Consider the following 24475-nt stretch of genomic DNA (forward strand, 5'->3'; position numbering starts at 1 on the left):
ATGGGACCGGTGGCTGTCGAGTCCCATTCCCAAGGGTGGGAGCTCGCCGTTTGCGTGCCGAGGCTGCTTCCGCGAGGGCGAGCCCGTCCCGCTCTGCGCGGAGTGTTCTCGACACCTGGCGCGCGGTGCTGTCGCCGGCGGCGCTGCTCCATGGCCGCCTCGGTTGCGAGCACGTCTTCCCGACGAGCTCAGGGCCTAACGCCGGTGGAGGAGAAGCTGATCGCGCTGAACTCATGTTATGGGTTCGTCACAAGGTACAACGTCTCAGGCGGCCAGAAGCAGACGCTAACGTACCCCAAGCACGTCAAGGGCCACATCACGGTGTTCCCGAACAACGTGCAAGAGCTGGCAACGAACGTGCTGCCGCATCCGCTCGTCCGGGTGATGGACGAGATCCACGTCTCGTGGCAGGGGGCGGTAAGGCCGACACCAAGTGACATGTCGAGCCTCCTGTCGGTGAGGCGGCGAGTGGTCGAGAGGGCCCTCATCTGGTTGAAGAGGAACAACCCACACTACGCCGGGATCGAGATCGACGCGGCGGAGATGGAGAGCTGGGGAGACTCGGCCGACGGGGTGCCGCCGTTGGTGTACGAGCGCCTCGAGCGGAACGAGGCGTCGGCGTGGGAGAAGACGCGGACGGCGCACGTCGTGCCGCCCACGGAGCGGGCCATGGACGACGAGGGGGCGGTAGAGATCGAAGAAATCCTCTCTCTGCTCAACCAAGGGGGAAGCACGACGATTCGCGAGGACGACGAGCCAGAGTCAAACGAGGTAGACGAGGCGCGTGGCCAGAGCGGCGGCGAGCCTAATCAAGATGCGAAGACGATCAACGAGGTGACCTCATCCGGAATATTTGCGTTGGACGGGCCGCCCGACGTGGCCGACGTGGACAAATTGCGGTTCGCGTGCGATGTCGTCCGCGAAGGCGCAGGCGACGGCGGCACGGGCCCGAGGACGTGGGTGCAAACCTCGGCAAGGGGGCAGCTAGGGCACGCCGATGGTTCTGAGCCGCACATACGCATTCGCCGCGGGGATGAATTCGCCGACTCGTTCGAAGCCTCCTTTTTCGCAAAGACCTTTCCCACGCTGTTGCCATTTGGCGTCGGAGGGCCGCGACCGGTCGAAGAGGCAACCGTACAGTTGGGCAGAGGCACCGCCAACACGCGCGAGGCGGAAGAGGCCGGGACGCGGGACCTCTTGTCGTCTCGGAACATGAGCCTTCGGACGTGGGCCGACACGGTGTTGCGACGCCACGGCGGCCGGTTCGCGACGCACCACATATTCGCGTTCCTCGTCTTTAACATGGGCGTGCGGTCGAGGAACCGTCGCGTCAGCATGCTGAGCGTGACGAGGAAGAACTTCCGCAAGGTGGAGCGCATCGTACGGTCGCTGACCGCAGACGGATTGGCGGCAGCTAGAGCCGAGCTGGAGAGCACAGGCAAGACGACCGACGACGCCGTAAAGGAGCTCCTCAGGAGCCTTTCGTTGTATGGCTATCGTCAGCCCATGTCCAGAGAGCTCCGTCTCGGGATGCGGCATAGGATCTTGGCGCTCATCGTCCGTTACGGCGTGCCCGCGATCTGGTTCACGATCAACCCAAACGACATCACGAACCCGGTGAAGCTCCGACTGGCAGCGCACCGCGCGCGCGACCCCGAAGCGGCCGAGGAGTTCTGCGGAGCCTCGATAAGTCATTCAAACGGGTGCGGCTATCCGTCTCCGACCCGATGAGCTCAGCCATCTTCTTCCACCGGGAGATGACGCTGTTCTTTGAGCATTACGTCAACATGGGGGGGGAGTCGGTCTTCGGCCGCATCAGCCAGTACTATGGCGCCGTGGAAACCAACGAGCGAGGATCTCTTCATGTCCACGGGCTGCTCTGGCTAGACGGAAACACGCGCCTGAGCTCGATGCTTGCCGACTCAGACGGGGAGGAACAGGCGGCCTACCGCGAGCGAATCGTCCGCTACGTCGATAGTGTCTTTAGCGAGGTAACGGCAGGGCGTCGTAGTCATAGGCCAAGAGGACGCAGGCTGACGCGGAAACTAGGACTTAGACCAGGAAGGGTTCTGCGCCGTCCAGGCGGAGCGTTCGGCGACGTCTGATATATCATCCCTGCTGGACAGTGCCGAGCAGTTCTCGGCCTCATTCGAAGAGGAAGCCAATCTCTGCGCCGGCGCGACGCAGATCCACACCCATAGCCCGACATGCGTCAAGTACTCCCTGGGCAACAAGGGGCGAAAGGGCGACCTCTGTCGCTTCAAGGCGCCATGGAAGCTGGTCGAGGAGACTGCCTTCTCATCGGACGGTGTACTGCGGATCCGCAGGACACACCCCATGGTGAACCGGTGGAACAAGGCCATCGCCGTGGGGCTCCGCCACAACCATGACATTTCCTTCATAGCGACGCAACGGAAGACCATGGCGCTCGTCTACTACGTCACGAACTACGCGACCAAGGTGGAGGACCCGACGTGGAAGCGCGTCGCCGCCGCGGCGGAACTGCTGCCCGTTCTCTCGGCCGGCGGCCAGCCGGTGCCGGGGATGACGCCCGTGGTGGCGTCGTCGGCGACGGCGATGGAACTAAAAACAAGACGCGGCAGTTTCTGATGAGAGTGGCGAATCGGGTATTCACGGAGCGGGCTCTGTCACAAGTCGAGGTCGTCGCCCATCTCCTGGGATACCCGAGCGAGTTCACGGGCAGCAGCGCCTGGGCGTACCTGAACGTGTCGGTGCTCTACTGGCACGTCTCCAGGCGGTGGCGACACCTTCGGCAGGAGAGCGGCACCGCGGTCGCAGACGTGTCCGTGGACGAGTCGGTCGTCGTGGATGAAGCAGGCGAACGGATCAGCTTCGCCGAGGCGTACCATCATCGCGGACACGTCCTACGAGGCTTGTGCCTATATGACTATGTCTCGCTCGTTAGGCTCCAACGCGTCGGCAAGGAAGGGTGCTCCGGTGCCTGGGGAGAGGTGCCGTTCGAGAGCGGCTGGGAGGCCGGTAGGGACTGGGTGCAGGTGTTAAGGCGGCCGGGAAAGCACGCCGTCGTCTGCCTTGACGGCTACCTAAGCAAGGATTTCGAGCAGGACGACGAGGAATCGGGCCATCGCAGGTAAGTTCGGCAAGACGGCGGGGCGAAGAGGGGTCGCGACGCGGGGGGGCTTACTGTGCCGTCGCAGAGCAGCCGTGCAGCATCTTGCCCTGTTTGTGCCGTGGGAGGCCTTTCTCGGCGAAGAGCGAGGCGACATCAATGATATATGGAGGCGGGCGCGAGCAGCTGCCGCCGAGAACTCTCTGCCTCGTCGATAACGTTCAACTGCTCCGGCGGTCCGCCGAGGACGCAAGGCGAGACGCCAAGCAGTGGGCGGCCTCGGGCGGTGACGGGGATCCCGGCGGCGCTCGGCGCGGGGAGGAGGGGGCCAACACCCGGGGGACCACGACGCGGCCTCGGCGTACCAGTCCGACAACGTCGGAAACGCAACGCGACTAATCGACGTCGTCCGAAGCGCGGCCGGAGCGAGCCAGATCACGGCGGGATCGCGCGAGCTTTCGGGAATGATACAGCAGCTGTGCCGCTTCCAGCAATCAGCGCTGGTCTCGACCGCCGAGCTTCAGGCCGCCATCGTGAGGGAACGGGACGGGAGGCACATCGACATGCCGGGGCAGGTGTTTTCCGGGGCTGCGGTGCCGCCGCAGGACCAGGTCAAGGCCATCAAGTCGCAGCAGACATGCGCCTCTAGGGAGAGGGTGAAGATGATCCAGGGCATACAAAGCATGGCCCCGGCCCACGGCACCGATCGTGGTGCAGCGGAGAGGAGCGTGCTGACCGGCTTCGGGGAGGAAGACGTGCAGATGACGCGAGCGGAAGCCGAGGAGACGGCAGGTAACGCGGGGGCTGGAATGGAAGTCCGCCTCGGCCCGTCGACCTCCTTCCTCGAGGCCGGGAAAGGCTTGACGACACGCTTGACGCTGAACAAGAAACAGGCGATCGCCTTCTCCATACTATGCCGCCACCTGGACTCGATGCGGCAAGGAGACGGAGGCGACGTCAGCCAGCTCTGCCAATTCGTCGGCGGCGAGGGCGGCACCGGCAAGTCTCGCGTCATCGGAGCACTCGTGGGCCTTTTCGCCGCGAAGGGCATCTCAAGCCGCCTGCTGATAACGGCGACGTCGGGGACCGCCGCGGCGCGGGTCAATGGCATCACCATCCACTCCGCCTGCGGCTTCACCAAGGACCAAGGGCCGGGCGCGAACACGGCGAGGGACGTCGACGGGGTGCGGTTGCCGAGGCAGGCGGAGCGGTTCGTTAACGGCCAGTCCAGGATGGACTGGCAGGATAAGGACGTGCTCGTCATCGACGAGGTGAGCATGCTCGGCGCGCGGACGCTGCACGCCGTCAACGAGCGGCTCTGCCAGCTGCGGGGATCGAAGCGGGACTTCGGGGGGATCCCCATCGTCCTCTTCTGCGGGGACTTCCACCAGTTCCGCCCCGTCCAGGAGAGGTCGATCCTGTTGCCGAGCGCGGCCGTCTCGTGGGACGAGGACAACTCGTTCAGTGCCGAGCAGCGGCACCAGCACGACAAGGCGCACGCGCTGTGGAAGGGGTTCACGACCGTCGTCATTCTGGACGAGCAGATGCGCGCCGCCGGCGACCCGGAGCTGCGGCGGCTGCTGAAGCGGATCCGACGGGGCGTGCAGGACCACACGGACCTGGATCTCCTCAACTCGAGGTGCCACCGGGAAGGCAGGCGGATCCCGTGGGAGACGGGTATCACGGTGGTGACGCCGCTCAACAGGAACCGGTGGAACCTCAACATGGAGGCGAGCCTGGCGTTCCAGATCCAGCAGCGGTCGACGGTGCGCATCTTCCTCTCCGAGCACAAATGGAAGGACGGCCTGCCGACCGAGGAAGAGGCCATCATGATGTTGAACCAGGGCGACGACAGCGCGATCCCGGTGCCGGCCGTCTTCATGTTCGTGCCGGGGATGCCGGTCGTCGTGAACCACAACACCCACCAGGGGCTAAAGCTGGTGAACGGCGCCGGCTACACGGCGGCGGAGGTCATCGTCGACAAGGCGCACCCGGGGCATCGGCTCTCGGCCGACATGGTGATCCACTTCGGGCCGCCGGCGGCGATCATACTGGGGTCGGAGACGACCAAGGACTTCCGCTTCGTCGGGATGCCGCCTGGCACCATCCTCCTGACGCCCATGAGCGTCAGGATCCAGTGTCACCGGAAGCGACCGTGGCAGCAGAACGACGTCAGCCGCAAGGGCCTGCCGTGCGCCGCCGCCTTCGCATGCACGGATTACAAGGTGCAGGGGGGGACGCTCGAGCGCGTCGCGCTCGAGCTGCGAGGGGACGAGGACGATAAACGTCGGCGGACGTGCCGTCCCCTCGCAGTGCGACCCGTATAGCCTGTACGTGCAGCTGTCGCGGTGCCCGACGCTGGACGGCATCATGCTCGTGTCGAAGGTGCGAGAGAGGGACCTGGTGGGAAACCGGGTCCCCCGGGAGATGACGGCCGCACAAGCGAGGCTAGAGGAACTGAGCGACAGAACCGTCCGGGAGGCGCTGTGCTGGCTCGGCGACGACTTCGAATTGAATTCGCGCAGAAACAGAGAAGCCCTGGACAGGCATGAATTGCATGAATGACGTCGGACGCGGGGAAACGGCCAACGTATAAGCAAGAGACTTAAGGCAAATGGACGTAACTGCCAGGCCAATCGGAGGCCAACCGGAAAGCGGAATTTGGGAATTTGAGCGGGAACGGCAACGGCTTTTCACACCCAACAGGAAGGCGGGATTCGCACAAAGGGCAAAGGGACAAGACGAAAGAGGGCAAACCTTTAGGCCAACCGGAAAGCAACCATTTTAAGACGAAACATGTGGGAATGGTACTCATCCTTTGTATGCATCCGTCTCTGATCACATGATCGGCACATGACCCTTATGGTCACGTGTACGGCTGAGGACAGCGTGCCCCCTTTTCTCCACGCTGGCCTCGCCTCCCTAGATAGAGAGACAATCCTCATAGCATAATACGACACACCGGTTGAACGACGTTCCCAGTTTGTCTCATGCTCGAGCCCTGCCAACACTGATCAGTGATTGCAGTGACAATCACAGACAGCTAGGACAGAAGAGACAAATCGCTAACCTTCAAGATCGGCTGCAAGGCATCGGTTAAGGAAGGTTATTTGTGCTAAGTGGCTATCTCAGACTGCAAGGCATCTGGGAGAACCTACCAAGCTATTAATCGGCTGCAAGGCATCGATTAGTAGTGCGACCACATCGCCTAGCGACTTCTATTATCGGCTGCAAGGCATCGATCAACAGTTGTTACTAGACCCGACAAAGACGTATTTCGACAGCCAGATACGACTCCATCGTCTCATTCACTTGATCAACGATGACCCCGACCGACCGAGCTACGACTCCGAACGAGAGCGCCCAGCTCGAACAATTGAGCGAACGGATGCAAGGACTAGCTATCCAGACATCCGTATACGATAAAGTTGATGTTACCCTTTGGGGACAAGACATCAAACCTGACGAGGAAGATGAGATCGCAGTTACGACGTACGCCGCTAGGTTCATGTCCAATGCCCAATTCGAACGCCTAGAAGGAGACGACATCCTTGACCATTTTCAACAACACTTCGAAGGCTGGAACCAAGACATATGGAACCGGGTACATATGGACTACAAGAGAGCCCTTAGATTACTTCTAAGGAGACGTGGCATCTATACAGGACGGAAAAATGGCCCTTTGCACCCCAATTCATCATGTTGCAAACTGCGGAGGACCGACCTGCATGGCCAGAACGAGTACATGGAGACCGATTTTGACATTGGGACAACCGCTCATAAGTTACGAGCAGCAGGATCAAAGGCTCTAACTTCTCCCCGAGGACCCCAATCGCCGCCGGTAGCAACATCTCGTTACGATCTTAACGAACAACAGCCCATTAAGACCTTAACGAAGCCACCTGCCCAGGAACCCATCACTGAGGCACTACCGATAACAACATCACCTCCCACGACTTCCGCTTCCCTCGAGGCATACACAAAACTCCCACCGGATGATATCCCGAACGCCACCGTCGATGGCGACACACAGCAGAAATTCATGAAACTCTGGGACAAAGACAAGAACTACACAGGAGAACCGTACGACCTCCTCGATGACAAGATCCGAATCTTTATGAGTATCTGCTACAACATCCAAGTGAAACCGTCACAATTTCACGCCCTTTTCCCCCGAATCCTCGCCGGAAGAGCACAAACGTTCTACATTGACAAGATCGAATGGACTACCACGTTTAGGAAGGCATACGACAGCATCAAACAACACTTTGACACGGAAGTTAACCACGTCCATTACTATACAGATTGGACCACAACCACTTTCAACTCGATTCGTGCCCAAGATGCTTCCAAATCCTCCATGAAGTCCTTCAACTACTCTTCGATAAGCTACAACTCTGTCAGAGAGCCCTTGGCCCTGACTACGCAGGAAACATTCCACTGCGTACTACGCTTATCATCGCATGCCGTGGTGTACCCGAACTTGAACACGCCCTCTTCAAACCTGCAGCAAAGATCGAGACCCTCTTTGCAGATCTACGATCTTCCGTTGAGACCCACCTTGCCCGACAGACAAACCCTCAGTACTTGCAAAGCCCTGACGGATCATTTGGACCAACGAATCCGAACAATCAGTACTACCTCGATCGCCGATACCATAACAACCGCGTACGAGGAAGATACGGATACTCAGGACAACGACCCAATCGCGGATATGGACAAGGCTACAACCGTGGAAGCTATAGGCCCTCAAGCCATAGCAACTACACCCCTAGCCACACCAATCGCAATTGGACCAAGAAGTGCTTTGTTTGTGGACAAGAAGGTTGCTGGTCAACCAAACACTCTGCAGAGGAACGACAAGAGGCCAAGGACCAATATGTCGCACGTTGTCAATTCACAGGCATACAACCTCCAAACTTCATAGCCTATCTTATAGACTCGAAGGTCATGAGCTTGATGAACTCACTACCGACGACATATGGGAAGAACCTGACAATAGCACCAACAATCACCCTAGACAATGGAGAAGTCTGCCAGACAGATCAAACCATTGTTCCCGCCTAGCAATTCGTCATTGAAGATCGATATTCAGTGGACAATTTCCCAGGCATCATGATTGACACAGGTGCAGCAAGAGTCTTTACAGATGGCTATTCTCAGTACATTGCTCTACAATGAGAAGACCCCTCCGTACCCCTGGACAACTCATCCTCAGGCCAGGCTACCATCAAATTCGGTAACGGCGACGCAATTCATTTAACCGATTTCATCACCCTTGCCACACCAATCGGAAGGATCACATTCTCTATCCTTCAGACTCCCACCCCTTTCTTGCTTTCTCTAGCCGATATGAACCGTCTTAAAGTTTACTTTAACAACATTACGGACACATTTAACCACATCAATCGGTATACGGCATCTCGTTACTGTCTTAACGAACAACCAGTCATTAAGACCTTAACGGGGTATCGGTTAAAAACCTACACATTCCTTCCACTCTCTTCACATTCGTTTCAACCATAAAGAAAAGTTGCCAGTGTGGGTATCCCCTCATTTGAACACACGCAAGTTGTTGCTGTGCTTCTCACAGCAAAAGAAAAGTTGCCAGTGTGGGAATGGTACTCATCCTTTGTATGCATCCGTCTCTGATCACATGATCGGCACATGACCCTTATGGTCACGTGTACGGCTGAGGACAGCGTGCCCCCTTTTCTCCACGCTGGCCTCGCCTCCCTAGATAGAGAGACAATCCTCATAGCATAATACGACACACCGGTTGAACGACGTTCCCAGTTTGTCTCATGCTCGAGCCCTGCCAACAGAAATCGTATAACCTGGAAAATGGTTCCATGGGAAGATGCTCCATTCGTCTTGCAAAGCATCCATGTTAACAAACGACTTGCTGGATGAGCCTCCGTCTGAAGCACGCTGGGGCTTAGTAGGAACGTCGGTTTCCATTTGGCCGCAGGAAGGGGATGCATTCGTTTGGGGAAGGTTTCTCTGCGACGTGACTCGGGGAACTTCAGCCCAAACGCGTTCAATCGCCCAGGTACTTATACATTCGTTACATCTGAAAACAGTATGGAATGGAAGTACTACAACACTCAATACGGTAACTAAGGCTAACCTTGAGGGTGATCACGCGAATCACGCGCGTCAGACGCGACTCGATTAGGTACCTAAGTGTAGATGCTACCTAGATCACCTCCTGCTTCAACGGCTTCAACGCGTGGTCAACGTTCGAGGCGGAGGCGTGGATTGAAGCTCTCAATGTGCAGGTGATATTGAATTGATTGAATTGAAACACGTGACTTCCACTTCAATATTATTGAAGACGTGGAGGTGGAGGTGGAATTGATCGCCACCCTGCTTCGAACTGTCATCGAAGCCAATGGGGTCGTCTCAGAGGATATCTGGAATATGGACGAAACCGGATTCCAGATCGGTGTCGGCAAAGACCAACTTGTGGTCACAAGGAGGAGGCGGGCTCAGTACTTCGGTTTACCTGTGAATCGAGAGTCTGCGACGGCGATTGAGGCTGTCTCGGCCGGAGGGAAGGTCATACCGCTTTTCCTGATCTTATCTGGACAAATGCACATGAGTCAGTGGTACCAGGTTAAAGAGCTTGAAGGAGATACGGTGATTGGGACGTCGCCCACCGGCTACTCCAACGATCGTCACAGTTTGAGCTGGCTCAAGCACTTTGATCACCACTCGAGGAAAGAGACAGTCGGATCGAAGAGGCTACTATTGATGGATGGCTACAGCTCGCACACGACCAAGGAGTTCATTCAGTATTGTGATGATCACGATATCATCCCTTTCGGCTATCCTCCTCACTCAACGCATCTTGTTCAGCCGCTGGATGTTGTGGTCTTTCAGCCTTACAAACATTACCATGCGAAGCACTAGATCTCGTCGTGCGAGATGGAGTCACGAACATCACCAAGCTTGAGTTCTTGGCATTGATACAGGGGGTCCGCAGCCTGACGTTCACAAAAACCACTATTCAAGCCGCTTTTCGGGAGACTGGTATCTTTCCGTTCAACCCACGAAAGGTTCTCGACAAAGTCGCTCGCCGTCGACAGTTAACACCACCCAACCCTGCTCCAAACGGACCACATTCGTCGCCGTTCCGCACACCTGTCACCTTGAGACAAATGAACAAGGTAGCGTCGGAAATCAAGGACCAAATGAACTCGTTTCCCAACTTGAATGATGAGTTCAAGGACAATATCGACAGATTTCTCAGCGGAGCCTTGGTTCAGGGAACAGAACTCGTCCACACTCTGAGGGACCTGGGGCGCACACGATTGGCCGAGCAAACCGCTCAACGCCGTCGGAGCATGAAGAATAAGCAGCTGCAGTCGGGAGGAGTGCTCACAGTGGCCCAAGCGCGTGGCATGGTGCAAGAAATGAGGAATGACGAGTTAGCGAGGGCTCGGCGAGTGGTTGAGCGGGCGGAGAAACAGCACCAGAACGGGTGCAAGAAGTGGTTTTCGGAGGCCGCAAAATTATCGAGAAAATGGAGAATTGAAGGCAGACTACAGCCAATGTATGTAATTGACAATCCTGGCTCTGGGCGTTTACTGCGTCGAGCTTGAACATCAAAGACTCAACAATCTGTTCATTCGGATGCTCTGTTCATTTGGGTGATCAGCACCCACTTTTTTTTTTTTTTTGGTTGTATTACGCCCGGAGGGTTCCCCCATAGAGCCACTACGCTAGCCTGTCTACCTTCTGTACATTGTTCCATCTCACCCAAAGCCCCACGCTTCTTTTCATCTGTTTCCAGCCTCGTTCGCTATGACATGACAGGCCTGCTTGAAGGTCAGTTTCTCCAAGTGTTCAGCGTCCTACCTTCAGCGACTGAAGCGCGGTCTGCCAAGTTGAAGGCTGTTGTGTTAGTACGATTGTCCTTGATCAGCACATGGCCCGTTGCCGGTCCATGCTAAAACGTTTCGTTGCCAATGCGAACTGTATTGTCGCCCGCACAGCCCCATATCAGGCTGCCACTTGTCGTCGTCTGACTCTGCCTTGCCACCTAGGAAGAAGGACAAGTCTCCCATCTTCCCGCCTGCATATCGACTCATGATTTCTCGTTGTACCGTCCATTTTCTGCATCGAAAGAGGAAATGTTCCACCGTTTCCGCCGACTGTCCACGTGCATCCATCCGATTCTACTGCCCCGATTTTGCAAAGATAGCTATTCAGCCGCGATTTGCCAGTTCGAAGCTGTACCAACACTTCCGATTCCTTTCTTTTCAGCTCGTCGTACAGCTTGCGGGTGTGCTTGCCCGGCAAAGCCTTATCGATGCGCTTCGAGTAGTTTCCAACTCCTTCTGGAATCTGACGGACTCGAGTGTGTCCGTTGAGCAGCAAACGTAACGTGGTTGATCTTGCTTGGAACGTTGCTGGTTCGGCGACGCATTCATCTCCCGTCGCCCTTTTCGCTTGCCTTAGGCCAGTGGCCCGAGTGAACTCCTCATTCTTTGCAGGCACCCAACGAAGTCTGACTCTACAGCCTCTTCTCGCCAGAAACTCAACAGATCCGTATATCGCCCGTATCGTGCACTGGCCAGACTGCTGCCGTGGCCGCCCGATGACTTGCAGGACAGAGCGGTTGCTTGTCACAACTGTGAGGTCTCGGTCACGAAGGCCTAGGGGAACACACCTCAGGGCCGTGGCGATTGCCTCGAGTCCTGCTGTGTAGGCATTCTGCTCATCACTGGAGCCGAGAGTGACGGAATAGCTGGCCAGCACCTCGTCTGCGCTGTTGAGGAGAGCGTCTCGAACGACGCCTCCCAACCCGACCTTGCCTTTCCTTTGAGAGCTGGATGTCGCGATAGTGATGTCCTCCGGGTCATCCGACTTCAGCACCTCCACTCGGTTCGTCTCATATGTTACCTGCACTCGGTCGTCCCACGGCGCCAGTGCGAACTCGTGGATGGTTTCCAGGCGTTTGGTATCTAGTCTTTCCATCGCCGAGGCAAGCTTCTGCATTGGCGAGGCATACCTTCTGTTCAGCTTCAGCTTCAAGGATGTCAGGGATGCGTCCTCGGCAGCGTCTGCGTTCTGATCCAGAATCTCGACGCCGCTTGAGCATGGCGTTCTCGAAATGATTGCACGCTGGCCTCGGCCTCGGCCACAGCCGTCGCGACCGTACGGAACCCTCCCGTGATCGCCTGGGCTCCGACTCGCTGGGCCCTCTCGATCCACGTTGCTTCTTTCGCCTTGCATGCATGCGACCAAACGTTGGAGGCATAATCCATGGTCGGCGCTACGGTCGCAGTGAACAGTTGCCTTGCCGTTCGTGGTGAGGCCATCTTCAGTCGTTTCAGGCACATGGCAGCGGTCAGCCCCTTGGCGGCTACTCCGGCGATATGCTCCTTGAAGCGAAGTGCTTGATCCATGATGACTCCCAGCAGCTTCACATTGTCCTTCGGCTTGACATCATTCCCTCTGATGGTGAAAGGCGAGTCGCTGTCGCGTTCTGCGATGCGTGTGAAGTGAATGACGGACGTCTTGTCCACTTCAAACGTGGCGCCGCTGCGCTTCTCCCACTCGAGCGCATCATCGATAATCGACTGAATACCATCTCTGTTCGACTCGGCCGTTGGTCCAGTGACCCAGGCAGAGTAGTCGTCCACGAAGGCGATGGAGCCGCTGCTGTTACTGATTCGCCTCTGCACCAGGTCCGCATTGAAGAACAGAAATGCCACCGGTGATAGTGGAGATCCTTGGGGTAAGCCGGCCTGCGCCAGGGCTTGCTGCTCGGATGTGTGCCCGTTGACAACCACCGATGCGGTCCGTTCCGAGCAGAATGCGTCTACCCACTTGACCAGGCGACTCGGGATGCCTCGAGCTTTCATCCTCTCAAGCAGCCGCTCTTTGCAAACTCCATTGTACGCCCCTTTGACGTCGAAGCTGACGAGACTCAAAACCCTGCCCATTCTCCAAGCCTTATATATCCGCTCCTGCAGAAGCACGAGTGCTTGGTCTGCCGACCTGCGTTTCCGTGCACCAAAGTGGTTCGCGGGCAACAGCCCATGAGCTTCGACTGCATAGCTGATGCGTTCTGCAACGACTGCTTCGAGGATCTTGCCAAGGGTTGACAGCAGTGAGATCGGTCGCCACGCCTTGGCCAGAGTGTAATCGTCCTTACCCGGCTTCTTCAGCGGGATGATCTTGGCCGTCCGCCATTGATGGGGCACCACGCCCTCTCGAAGCGATGAGTCGAAGAGCGTCCACACCCGATGCTTGACCACGTGCCAGAGCTTCTTCCACACAATCACAGGGAGGCCGTCCTCCCCCGGCGCTTTCCAAGACTTGGCCGCCATCACCTTTTCCTCAATCTCTTGCAAGGTGAGGTCGGGCATGGTTATCGCTTCTCTTTGCGGACGCTCACCCTCCGGTTCGATCATGGTTGGCAGAGGCGGGAAGAAGGTGCTCAGGAGCTCCTCACCTTGCTCTCCTTTGCCTTTGGTGATCGAGCCGTCGGCTCTCCTCAACGGCGGCACCTTGTCATCGAACACATTCACGCCGGGTTTCAGATACTTGACCACTTTCCAGATGTTGTTCTCGTCGGTGACGAAGTCGTCCCAATGGGACTTCTTCTGTTTCCGCACGTTGTCGTGGTACTCCTTGGCAGCGTCCTTGGCGCGTTGCTCCAGATCCGGCTGCGGTTGACCGGCTCTTCGCTGCGCCCTTGCTTGATTGCGCCAATACGTGTACGTTTGCCGCAGTCGCGTCAGGTCCTTTGTCCACCATCGCTTCGCGTATGGCGGCGGCTGTGCCCGAGGTGTCAGATCATGAAGCACCTTGGTGACCACCCTCATGAGCTGATCCGCCTGCGTCTGTACCCCACACTCCACGGAAGAGGCCGAAGCTCGTCCTCGACCCTGGTTGCGATGGCGATCCACGGCGCGTTCTTGAGCATCAGGCGCTGTGGAAACGTTCTCTCCGGTACTTGAATGTCGAAGGCCGTCTGGATCGCTCTGTGGTCTGACCCGTGATCTGTCGGGTGAGTCATGCAGGATATCACCTCGTCTGCCAGTTCTGCCGATGCCAGCACCAAGTCGATGGTGCTCTCCTCGTCCGCCCTTTGCCACGTTTTCGTCCCTCTCGGCAGGAGGCTGCTGAGACCAAAGTCGTTCATCAGGTCGATGATGGGCTGGCCCTCCCCCTGTCTGCTCGCTGACACTTCATCTCCGCCCCAGAGGAGATCGTGGCGGTTGAAGTCTCCCGCCAGAACCACATCTGTGCGGTTTCCTGTCCCATCACGGAAGCGATCGATCAGGTCGCGCAGCGCTCCATCGCGCTCGTCAGCGCCTCGTCGTTCTTTCCTTGCACGTACACTGATACCACCATCACTTCCTCCTCGAGTCGGAGCACCACTGCTGTGAGATCGGCCGACGGCACAGGCACTTGCTCCGCCTCAAGGTCACTTCGGATCCAAAGCATGCTACGGATCGGCCACAGGCCGTCACGAGCACACGTCGGTATCATCTTTGTCCAGTTATGGTGTCCCATAGGGCTCGTCACCACCTCTCCGTCGATAACACGCGCATACGGCTCAGAAAGAGCCAGCACAGCAAAGTCCTTGAGGCCTGCGTCGTTCATCAGGCTTTGCTGCACCACATCACTCTTGTGCGCATTCAGCTGTAGGATGCGGAGGGACTCAAGCATCACTGTTCGGGTTCCTCATCCTACACTTCCAGCTGAACGACTCGTGCGGTCCGCCACACGGGACGCATTTTGGCTCAATTGCTGTGCACTCTCTGTGGTGATGCCCAACCTTTGCGCACTTGCCGCATGTCCGCTGCTTCTTGCATGCATATGCTTTGTGACCGATCTCCTGGCAGTTGAAGCATTGGATTGGTCCCGTTCTTGGCTCGAATACATAGGTGGTGGCTGACTCTCCCGCTAGGTCAAAGTAGTGCCCTTCTAGAAGCCTTTCTGCGTCGCTTTTCTTGGTGACATACACCACCATGGACCCGTACGCTTTGCCAGACTCTCGTTTGCTCAACCAGGAAATCTTGCCAATGGTCACTCTGTTTTCGGCACTCAAGGCCTCGATCGCTCCAGGCAGAACGTTGCCTTCCGCGTCAAGGATTGCTGTGCGGTTGGCGTTGTCGACTCGGACCGGGTACAGCTGGTCTCGCATAACTCGTGAACCTTCCACGGCTGTCTTCTGCGCAGCCTCTTTGACCATCTGAAGCTCGGCTTCGTCTCTGCAGACGATCTTGACTCGGTCGGCATTCCGGGACTCTCTCACGACTGCTGCGCACCTCCAGGTCTCTTGTCCGTTCATCGCTCTCATCTCAGTCTCGATGGCCTGGCGAATTGATCCGATTTGCGCTTTGTTCTTGTTCGACTCGCTGACGCGAGATGTGTCGATGGTACAATGGAGAGGATCGCTGGCTGTCTGCTGCTTTCTTGGGACAGCTACGCTGGATAGACTCGTCGGCGGGCTCGCTGGCAGTGTGCGCGCAATATCGGCAAACGTTGCTCGAGCGCCGCTTGACAGAGTCACCTCACCCGAAGCATTCAGCTTCTGCGTAAGCTGGGCCAATTGCTCTTTTAAAGCGGCGACTTCTCTCTGAAGATCCTGGTGTCCCCGTTTTAATTCCGCGTCGTGCTCATCGCTCTTGCGTCGAAACTCTTCCTTGGATTCCTGGACTTGGACCTCCAAGCCTCGGATCAGATCTTCCTGTCCTTGAATGATGGTGCTTTGCTTGTAAACCGTGGCGCTCAGCTTCCTGATCGTGTCGCTTTGCTCGGATACTCTATGTTTCAGGTCCACCATCTCGTTCCCCATCTTCGCCAGCATCTCTAGAACCTCTGCATCATCGATTTGGCGGTCTCCACACTGCTGCGTGACTTCACCTCGTCAACTCTTTCGCCTTCATTGCCGACCGATGAGACCCGCGTCGTTCGGGCCGTGACTCGCTTCGGAGCCCTTGCGGATGCATTTTCCAGTGATCGCAACGTATCTTGCACGCGTCCGCTGGGCGTCATCCCTCGCGTCGGACGCGTCGATGGCGTCGGGCTACCCGTTGATCTTGGTGTGGGGCCACAGCAGCCCAACTAAGTGTCTTCGCCACTTAGTTGGCCCAAAAAATCCGGCACAGCCCAAAAAATCCGGCACAGCAGGGTCCTCAATTTGGGGTGCAAAATCAAGGGAAATTCTACGCTTCGCTTCATGGTGCCGTCAATGCGACTTCAAATAGCTAAAATATACATGTGATCAATAGCTGCGGATCACCTAAAGACGCAAGTAACAACGAAAAGTGAAAAATCACGTCTTTGGGCCTATTTAGAGCTGCCGCCTTCCAGTCGAAGAGATAGGAAGACCGCGTTTGTGAGTCCAAATAGACGTATTATGTAGTAATTTCGCCTGTTGTGCGTCTCTGAGAGCTATTTTATCCATACCTGTGTTCCTGGAGCGTCTGCTGTATCTTGTTGGACGATCGGGTGCGCGGTCGAGGGCATGGTGTATCGACTACCGCTTCAACCGCTGCTAACGGCGGCGATGAGGGTATATTCTCTTGCGTGTCGAGTAAATTGTCCTCGTCTTCATCGTCGGCGCCATCCTCACTATGTTTGTCAAGATCGAGGCCTGTGAAATAGACGGTATCGTCACTGCCGGGCAACGACGACATATCTGTAAGTGGGCGAGGTCGGGTCGCTGCGCGCGCCCTGACATCTCTGGCGGAGTTATTTCTCTTCGTGGTATCATAGAAAAGGATTCCTTGGATGGCTCTTTGAGCTCCCGCATGAGGGTATCGCAACTTTGCTCCAGAGTGTAGAACTCAACGTCTCGTCCCGTAAACTCTAGCCAGGGCTTAAAGTTCAATGTCTTGACTCTGCCATTGACTAACTGCTTCTTCCCGACTTTATAGTCTTCTCGGATCTTCTGCATCTCTCCACGAACTCGTTTAAGATGCATCCTTATCTCCTGGCGCGTTTGAAGCCGGGTTTGCTTTGCCTGGAGCTCCTCATACTCCCGGGTGATGTCGGCCATGCTGGAGCTCGTGATAAACTCTCCGCGCGGCCTGACAATCTTGCCTCTCTTCATTCGATTCGCATACGCCTGGGTTCGGCTATTCTTATCGCTGACTATGCCCTGGGAATGTGACGCCATCGCGATAGACTCGGTGTTCACTTTCGCAAGAACCCGCAAGTTTTCTCGTGATGGCGAGCTCATGAGGGCCCATACCGTTGCCGGATATCATTGAGGGCATCCGCGGCGACTTGGAAACGCGTCTCCGAGGGTAGGAGCGAGGCGTATGCAGGATTGATCGGCTGCTGTTGTCGTAGCTGCTCGTGGAGGATCTGAAAATAGCAATGATGATATCAAACTTGATACAATACTCAGCAAAGTCAAGGGTGGTATGCCCTGTAAAGCCATCCACAACAAGCAATCGGTAGATCTTCTCGTCGTCAGGCCGTTGGTTTGGCGGCGCCTCCACGCGACTCATCCCCATGTTGGGGCGCCGAAGATGCTCGTCACAGCCGAACCACTCTTCCAGCGAATTTCCTGACTGTTTTGCTTGCGCTGACGATGCCCAAGACCAGCAGTTGAAATGCCTTGCCCACTCAAGGTGTATCTCTGCGTTGGAAAAGCCAGTTGGCGACTGGGCAAACCGTACGCCTGTCATGATGTCGATGCCGGCCCAGTTGGTGGTAGGGTAATGTTGGAAAACAAGCCAGGGTGGAAGAGAGTCCCCCACTGCGTTAACTGAGGCAATTACCGTGCAGGATTCTCGGTTTGCTGGGTCTAAAACTCGGGGCCGGGTGCTCTTGACTCTAGTGGTGCGCGTGATGAGAACTTGGATGCGTTCTCGCAGGCACCCAATGCGTATTCCGGCCTCGTCTTCATTCCAGATCTCTGAACTGCCAATACGGTAGCTGGTGATGATTTCTCGAAGCTTTGAGTAGAAAAATTCGACTTCTTCTACCCGTGGGCTTCAAAGGACTTCCGGGCTCGTTCAACTGCTTTGAGATACGTCTTCGCGATCGCAGGATGACTTCCACGCCAATTGTCAAGCCAACTTGACGAGACCGGGCGGGCATTGGGATCTCGACGCATTCTTATTGCATTTGCAACAGCTTCAAGTTGCTCTCGTGGCGGGCATGCCGGTGCGTTCCATCCACTGTACATACGCAACCAGGGCGTCGTCTTCGTCCTCCGTCAGCGCCAATGGACGCCCTGGAGCACGGGAAAGGGGTTTCTTATGAAATTAATGGCTCTCTGTACGGATGAGCTCTTCACATTGTAACGGATGGCCGCATCTCGCACGGAAAGAGGCGTTCTTTTGGTGTTGTTGAGCGACGAACATCGGCTCTGGGGTCGCGACGAGACGCCAGAACGGCTTTGCTGCCTCCAGGGTAGCCATGTTATCTGTCATAATGTATTCCGGCAAAAGATACGTAAATAAAGTCAAGTTGCGCGAGAAAACGCGGTTGAGATGCATAGGGTTGACGTTTTGGAGGTGGGCTGCTGTGCCGGATTTTTTGGGCTGTGCCGGATTTTTTGGGCCAACTAAGTGGCGAAGACACTTAGTTGGGCTGCTGTGGCCCCACACCAAGATCAACGGGTAGTTGGATCTAGCCCCGCCCCCACGTCCGCCAGGACCGCCACTTCAGGCTCTGCCATGATGGCAAGCAAGAGCCACACCTATCCCAGAGTAAAGAAGGATGAAGAACTATCTACGACGAGGAACTGACGCAATCCTCGGATTTCGCTTTCCCTGCGGTTCTCCAACGTGCAGTGGTTCACCTGTCTACCCACTTTTTTTTTTTTTTTTTTTGTATATTCCGCCATTGACGATAGTCAGAGGCACTGCGTCAGACTCGCTAAGCCTAATCTAGAGTTGTCCAATACTCGGTTCCGAGCCCAAGGAATTCGTCCCGCTCTAATGCCTAAATTTCTCTTACATCCTTCAATCCGTCTCTTGCTCATTTGACCTGTCCCTTTCCAATTCTGGAGCCTGTCTGATGAGGTACAGACCACTCTCCTCCGCCGCAATTGACGAAGAGTCCACCTGCCTTTAGCCGTCCGGTGTAGCTAACCTACCAGCTGTGGGGCAACCACAGGTATAGGTAGAGGGTTTGTGCTGAAAAGAAAGGTTAAGACAGAGGATGTATGTTAGTAGGGCGACGGTCGTAACTTGGCGAGTTCCCGGCGATATACCGGGCACCCAGGATCTGTAGCCTTGTGTGCTCCTTTTCCACCGCACGCTGCACACTTAAAAACGTCCGAGGTGCAAGTCGACGCAGAATGGCCCGGTTGGGCGCACTGTCCACAGATCGGAGCTGGGGCCTTGCAGCGATAATGCAAGTGTCCGTAGAGGTGGCAACGGTAGCATCTCGCTGGTTGAAGTCCCTGAACAAATGGTTGCGTGTATGCACACTCGCCATTCGCCATCTCAACCGTTCGTTGTGCAAGCAACCTGTCCACCTCCTCTTTCTTATCCAGGTGTACCACCAGAGAGCGGTATTCCTTGTCGACAGACACTGTCCCGAGCCATCGCATCTTGTGCACTTTCACCCCGTTCATCCGCTCAAACACGGCGCATCCGATATCATCCGTCGCAACCCCACGATGGGCTCTATCAACCCGTAGAGGGTACCACTGTTCCCCATATAGCGTTCCCTTGTCGAAGTGTGTCTTTATCCAGGTGTCGTTCTGCCGTACTTTATCGACGTCCGTCTCTCGAAAGAGAAGCCGAAAACGCCCGTTTCCCTTAGAATTGACGCCCAGACAGGTCACCCAACTTCTCGAGGGCAGCGTTCGCGCGCCGACGAATAGTGCCGGCATTGCCTTCCTTTATGTCGCTGTCTAGGACCCGACTCACGTCCAAGCCAATGCCAGGCAGTGGCCCTGGGACCGGAGAGGGTGGTGGCGAAAGTGGCAGGTGCTGTTGCTGTTGCTGATGAGGCGCACTTGGAGTGGCGGACTCCGGAGGGCTAGCAACGCGTGGGAAGAGCTCGTTTCGAATGAACTCTTCCAGAGACTCGACGCGTTTCTCCGCCCTTTCGGCCCGCTCCTCGACGCGTTTCAGGAGAGCTTCGATTCGCGCCAGTGAATCCTCGTTGGCATTGGGGTCGGCATTCGTCGGTTTCGCTTTCGGGACGGCGGATTTCTTTCGTGATGGGCGCGGTTCAGGGTCGAATTGCAGCGTCGGTTTCAGAGGGCGACCGCGGGCGCTGGTCCTTGTCGCGTCGGCCGCGCTTGTCGAATTGGCCACGATGCTACAGGCCACATTGTCGTTCGTACCGTCTTCCTCGTCATCGAGCAACTCGAATTGGTTCGAGTTGCGCTTGGTGCTGTTCTTGCTCTTCCGCGGCATTGTTCTTTTCGGCATCCTGTCTACCCACTTTAGTGGGTGAGCCAAAGCGAATCCCAATAAAGTGGGGGCGGGCACGATTATTGCCTGCAGCTCGTTGCTGGACTGAAGGGGAGAATGCTGAAGTGGACCGCGTTCAGGCGATGCTCTCTCTCGCCTATACTTGGAAAGGGGAAGCCAACGCACATCATTGAATCTCCCTTTGACAAAACATTCGAGAAAGAAAAGGCTGCTTTTCGCCGCTTTGCATTGACAAAGCCGTCATTTCCGCATAGCCAGTAGGATCGAACCCCGTTTGTTTTGGTTTGTGGGTTAATCGTCGGCCTCCCGCCCGTTCATCAGTTGCTCATGGTAATGCGCGTTCCGACGATCCGTGTTTCCGATCAGCAGATCGTCTCTTTAGATGGATTGGCAGATGCGTGTGTGCTTACGTACGAATTGTGCATTCTTCTGACTACTCGTGCCACGCCCCACTTTTCTGGATTCCGGTTCACCTTCACCTGGTGGCTGATCAACTCTCCCCTGTAAAAATTCTTCTCTTCTGCGGGCTGTTAGCAGCCTGTTAGTGGATAATTATTTTCAGGTCACCCGACCATGCTTCTGCCTCTCTAGCCCTAACGGGGCTCTAGCAAGCACCAAAAGGCAGACTTTGGAGAGTTCGTCTCCTCTTGGGAAGCTGGTCTCGAATAACGGCATGCCTCGCGCTGCCTCGCCTTCTGCCGCCTCGCGGCATCGCCTTCTTCTGCCGCCTCGCGGCATCGCCTTCTTCTGCCGCCTTTACTGGCTGGCCTCGACTTCTGCCGCCTCGCGGCCCCGACCTCTTCTGCCGCCTCGCGGCCCGACTTCTTCTCGCCCTTCCTGGCACGCCTCGCGCTGCCTCGCACCCTCTGCCGCCTTTACTGGCTGGCCTCGCCTTCTGCCGCCTTGCGGCTCTGCCTCCTTCTGCCGTCTCGCGGCTCCGAACTTTGCCGCCTTGCGGCCCTTTCTGCCGCCCAGCGGCCACGACTTCCTCTGGACTGGTGGGCCGCGGGGCCCCGAGGAGCTACAGAGCCTAGAGCTCAAGGCCTCACCCGGGTGTCCCCGGGCTGCACACCAATCGACAACACCTCCACCACCTGCTTGCTACGAGGAGCAGGCACGGGGACTTCGCCGACTGTCATAACCACGAAGTGGCCCGGATCGAACGCTCCTGCGAAGAAGACAATCGCCATCGGGGCGAATCCCCGACTAACATTGCTACACTCTCTGCTTCCTTTTTTTTCTTTTCTTTCTGCCCCGTAGGCCCTCCTCGAGGGGCTTGCGGCCGGCCCATGACTTCGTGGGCTTTCTCAGTCACCCGGCCTCGGCCAAAGACTGACTACTATTACGGCTTCACTGCCGTGCCTGGAACCCGCTGACGGGAAGGGCCCCGAATTTCCGACCGGCCTCAGAGCCTCAGAATTGCTAGATGGAGTGGTTAGGTGCTACACACGGTCCTTAGTCCAGGTACTCGGGATATTCTATGTATCTAGTCTTCTCTAGCCTAGCACGTCTTTTGCCCTTATAGGGATGTCCCAGACGGTAATCAATACTACTACTACTACTACCTGGTGGCTGATGGCGCCGCGGTCCGTCTACGCTCCCTCGATGAGCGGCACCCCTTGACACCCCGTATGAGCATCCTCCCAACGCCTGGCCGGGAGCTAATGAAGAGGCACGGTATGCGGGCCCCTCGCGCGGCCCGGAAGCAGCACGCCTCGAGACTCCTGCGTCTTCACCAAATGACGGCCCATGCTCCGAGGCCCCGACTTCTCCCCCCAGCACCCCCTCAGCCCGACCCGACAGGGGGCGTAGACAAAACGCAGGCGGCCCGAGACTTCCACTCGTGGCTCCGGGTATGCCCTGAAGATACCCTCATCGTCTACACTGACGGCTCGCAGAGCGAAGACGGCGCCTGCGGGTATGGGTACTCGGTGTGGCTAGGCCCTACCTGTTACGGCCAGGCACATACGAGCCTTGACGGCTATAAAGATGTATTGGCACTATGAACAAAGACTCAAAGCTAAGGAGCAAGAAAGGAAGACTAGACTACACGACCGAGCGGGCCCTTATATAGACACGAGGTCGCGCGTGGGCACGTGATGCTGCTTGGGCACGTGACACTGGTGAGGTGCTGCGCTGGCGGCTCTACGCTGGCGCCCAGGGTCGTGACACTGCCCCCCGTCTAAGGCCTTGATATGCGTATCAAGGTAGTCAGTCGTGGCGGCGGCTTCTTGGTTTCACGGCTTTCTCTGCTGTGTCGTCATCGTCTCGTTCCTCGCAGCCCTCCTCCGCTGCAGCACATTCGATCCAGTATTGCAGGTTGACGGGCGGCCAGCTGAGCCGTCACTTGGGCCATCGTTGGCGGGTCTTCGATTGAGGCCGACGTCTCCTCTTGCAGCTGGAGAATCGGGGTCGAGTCTTGGTCTTGGTCTTGGGTCGAGGGCCTTGATCAGGCACTTGCGATGCCGTACGGACTGACTTCCTTGTCGGGGGTCCGTAGTCGAGTTTCTTCGGCATCACCTAGTCAAGGGCGAGTCGGGGTCGAATCCAACACGAAGCGAATCGGTGGGCCAAACCTCCTGATCACACACAGGAGGGTCAAGTCGACAGGCGGAGGTTGTTCCTTTCCAGTCTTTAGGAAGAGGAACGGGTCGATGCGCTGCACAGTCCTTAGTGCGTGCGCGGGTCAAGGCCGAGCCGAGCTGCACACGCAGACGAGTCGACAGGTGCCTCCAGTGCCTTCGGAGGCTTGGTCGAGTGTCCTCACGGACAGTCAACCCTCTGATCACATACAGAGGGGTCGGAAGTGATTCGCAACGCAGTCCTTAACGAAGCGAATCGGTCGGGCTCCTGATCACACACAGGAGGGTCGGTCGGTGTTGAGTCGGGGCACAGTCCTTAGTGCAACGGGTCAACGGTCGGTCGGAGTGCACGAGTTTTCAGTCCAGCGCGAAGGACCAGGTTGTGGGTGCCTATTTGTTTATCGCGGGGCACGCGAAGGTTGCCTATATTTGTTTCGCGGGGCACGCGAAGATTGAGCTTTGAGTAGTGTTACGGCCAGGCACATACGAGCCTTGACGGCTATAAAGATGTATTGGCACTATGAACAAAGACTCAAAGCTAAGGAGCAAGAAAGGAAGACTAGACTACACGACCGAGCGGGCCCTTATATAGACACGAGGTCGCGCGTGGGCACGTGATGCTGCTTGGGCACGTGACACTGGTGAGGTGCTGCGCTGGCGGCTCTACGCTGGCGCCCAGGGTCGTGACACTACCGAAGTGACCTACGGCAGCGGTCGGGTCCTACTCGCTGAGGTCTACGACGCAGAGGTGGAAGGCGCCCTCGAGGGGCTTCGAGCGGCACTCACGTGGTCCCCCAGGACCCCGGACCAGCAGTGCCGGATAGTCGTCTGCCTTGATAACTCTGCGGCTATAAGAGCCATACGAGGCAGCCCATCGATCTCGTCGCAAGCGGCGGCGGAGAAGTTCGCTGAGGCCGCGGCTCGGCACGGAGACGTCAGGACGCGCTGGTGCCCCGGCCATACGGGGATCGCCGGCAACGAGCGGGCCGATCAGCTAGCAAAGGAGGGCTGCCGGGCCCTAGGCCCGGACAGGCCGCCGACATACGCGAACATCAAGAGACAGGCCAAGGCTGCGGCCAGGCGCGACTTCCAGGACTGGTGGGCCGCGGGGGCCCCGAGCAGCTACAAGAGCCTAGGGCTCAAGGCCTCGCTCGGGTGCCCCGGAGCTGCACACCAAACGACAGCACCTCCATCACCTGCTCGCTGCGAGGAGCGGGCACGGGGACTTCGCCGACTACCACGAAAGGTTTAACCACGAAGAGGCCCGGATCGCATGCTCCTGCGGAAGGAGAAAATCACCGACACACCCCTTCTACTGCCGGAAGGTAGGTACTCGACACCGCCTAAGGCTAGCCCCACGGCGGGCAAGGCTATCAACCAGGCAATGGGAGGGGATTTGACCGGTTCCTCGGGCTAGTAACGGA

General features: G+C 57.1%; 4 protein-coding genes across 4 annotated transcripts; 2 read left to right on the top strand and 2 right to left on the bottom strand.

Moving 5' to 3' along the window:
• Positions 1-150: 150 nt before the first annotated feature.
• HRG_10901 (PIF1-like helicase domain-containing protein) lies at positions 151-5418 on the top strand (the record flags this gene model as incomplete). Its single annotated transcript, XM_044869371.1, has 9 exons — positions 151-246; positions 301-1487; positions 1542-1690; positions 1738-1991; positions 2050-2535; positions 2604-3112; positions 3180-3203; positions 3507-4275; positions 4318-5418. 9 exons carry the CDS (start codon positions 151-153, stop codon positions 5416-5418), a joined length of 4575 nt encoding a protein of 1524 aa, XP_044715322.1.
• A 6135-nt stretch (positions 5419-11553) lies between these two features.
• HRG_10902 (endonuclease-reverse transcriptase domain-containing protein) lies at positions 11554-15926 on the bottom strand (the record flags this gene model as incomplete). Its single annotated transcript, XM_044869372.1, has 11 exons — positions 11554-11677; positions 11769-12191; positions 12266-12294; positions 12349-12420; positions 12469-12556; positions 12635-13181; positions 13260-13884; positions 13962-14404; positions 14902-14951; positions 15091-15327; positions 15385-15926. The coding sequence occupies 11 exons, from the start codon at positions 15924-15926 to the stop codon at positions 11554-11556; spliced, it is 3180 nt and encodes a 1059-aa protein (XP_044715323.1).
• A 3919-nt stretch (positions 15927-19845) lies between these two features.
• HRG_10903 (uncharacterized protein) lies at positions 19846-20451 on the bottom strand (the record flags this gene model as incomplete). Its single annotated transcript, XM_044869373.1, has 1 exon — positions 19846-20451. The coding sequence occupies one exon, from the start codon at positions 20449-20451 to the stop codon at positions 19846-19848; it is 606 nt and encodes a 201-aa protein (XP_044715324.1).
• Positions 20452-21142: 691 nt separating this feature from the next.
• Positions 21143-24303, top strand: HRG_10904 (RNase H domain-containing protein; the record flags this gene model as incomplete). The annotated part of the gene is made up of 3 exons (XM_044869374.1): positions 21143-21522; positions 21995-22460; positions 23698-24303. 3 exons carry the CDS (start codon positions 21143-21145, stop codon positions 24301-24303), a joined length of 1452 nt encoding a protein of 483 aa, XP_044715325.1.
• Positions 24304-24475: the final 172 nt, after the last annotated feature.

Source organism: Hirsutella rhossiliensis (assembly GCF_020360975.1).
Source record: "Hirsutella rhossiliensis strain HR02 chromosome Unknown scaffold00018, whole genome shotgun sequence".
Lineage (NCBI taxonomy): Eukaryota > Fungi > Ascomycota > Sordariomycetes > Hypocreales > Ophiocordycipitaceae > Hirsutella > Hirsutella rhossiliensis.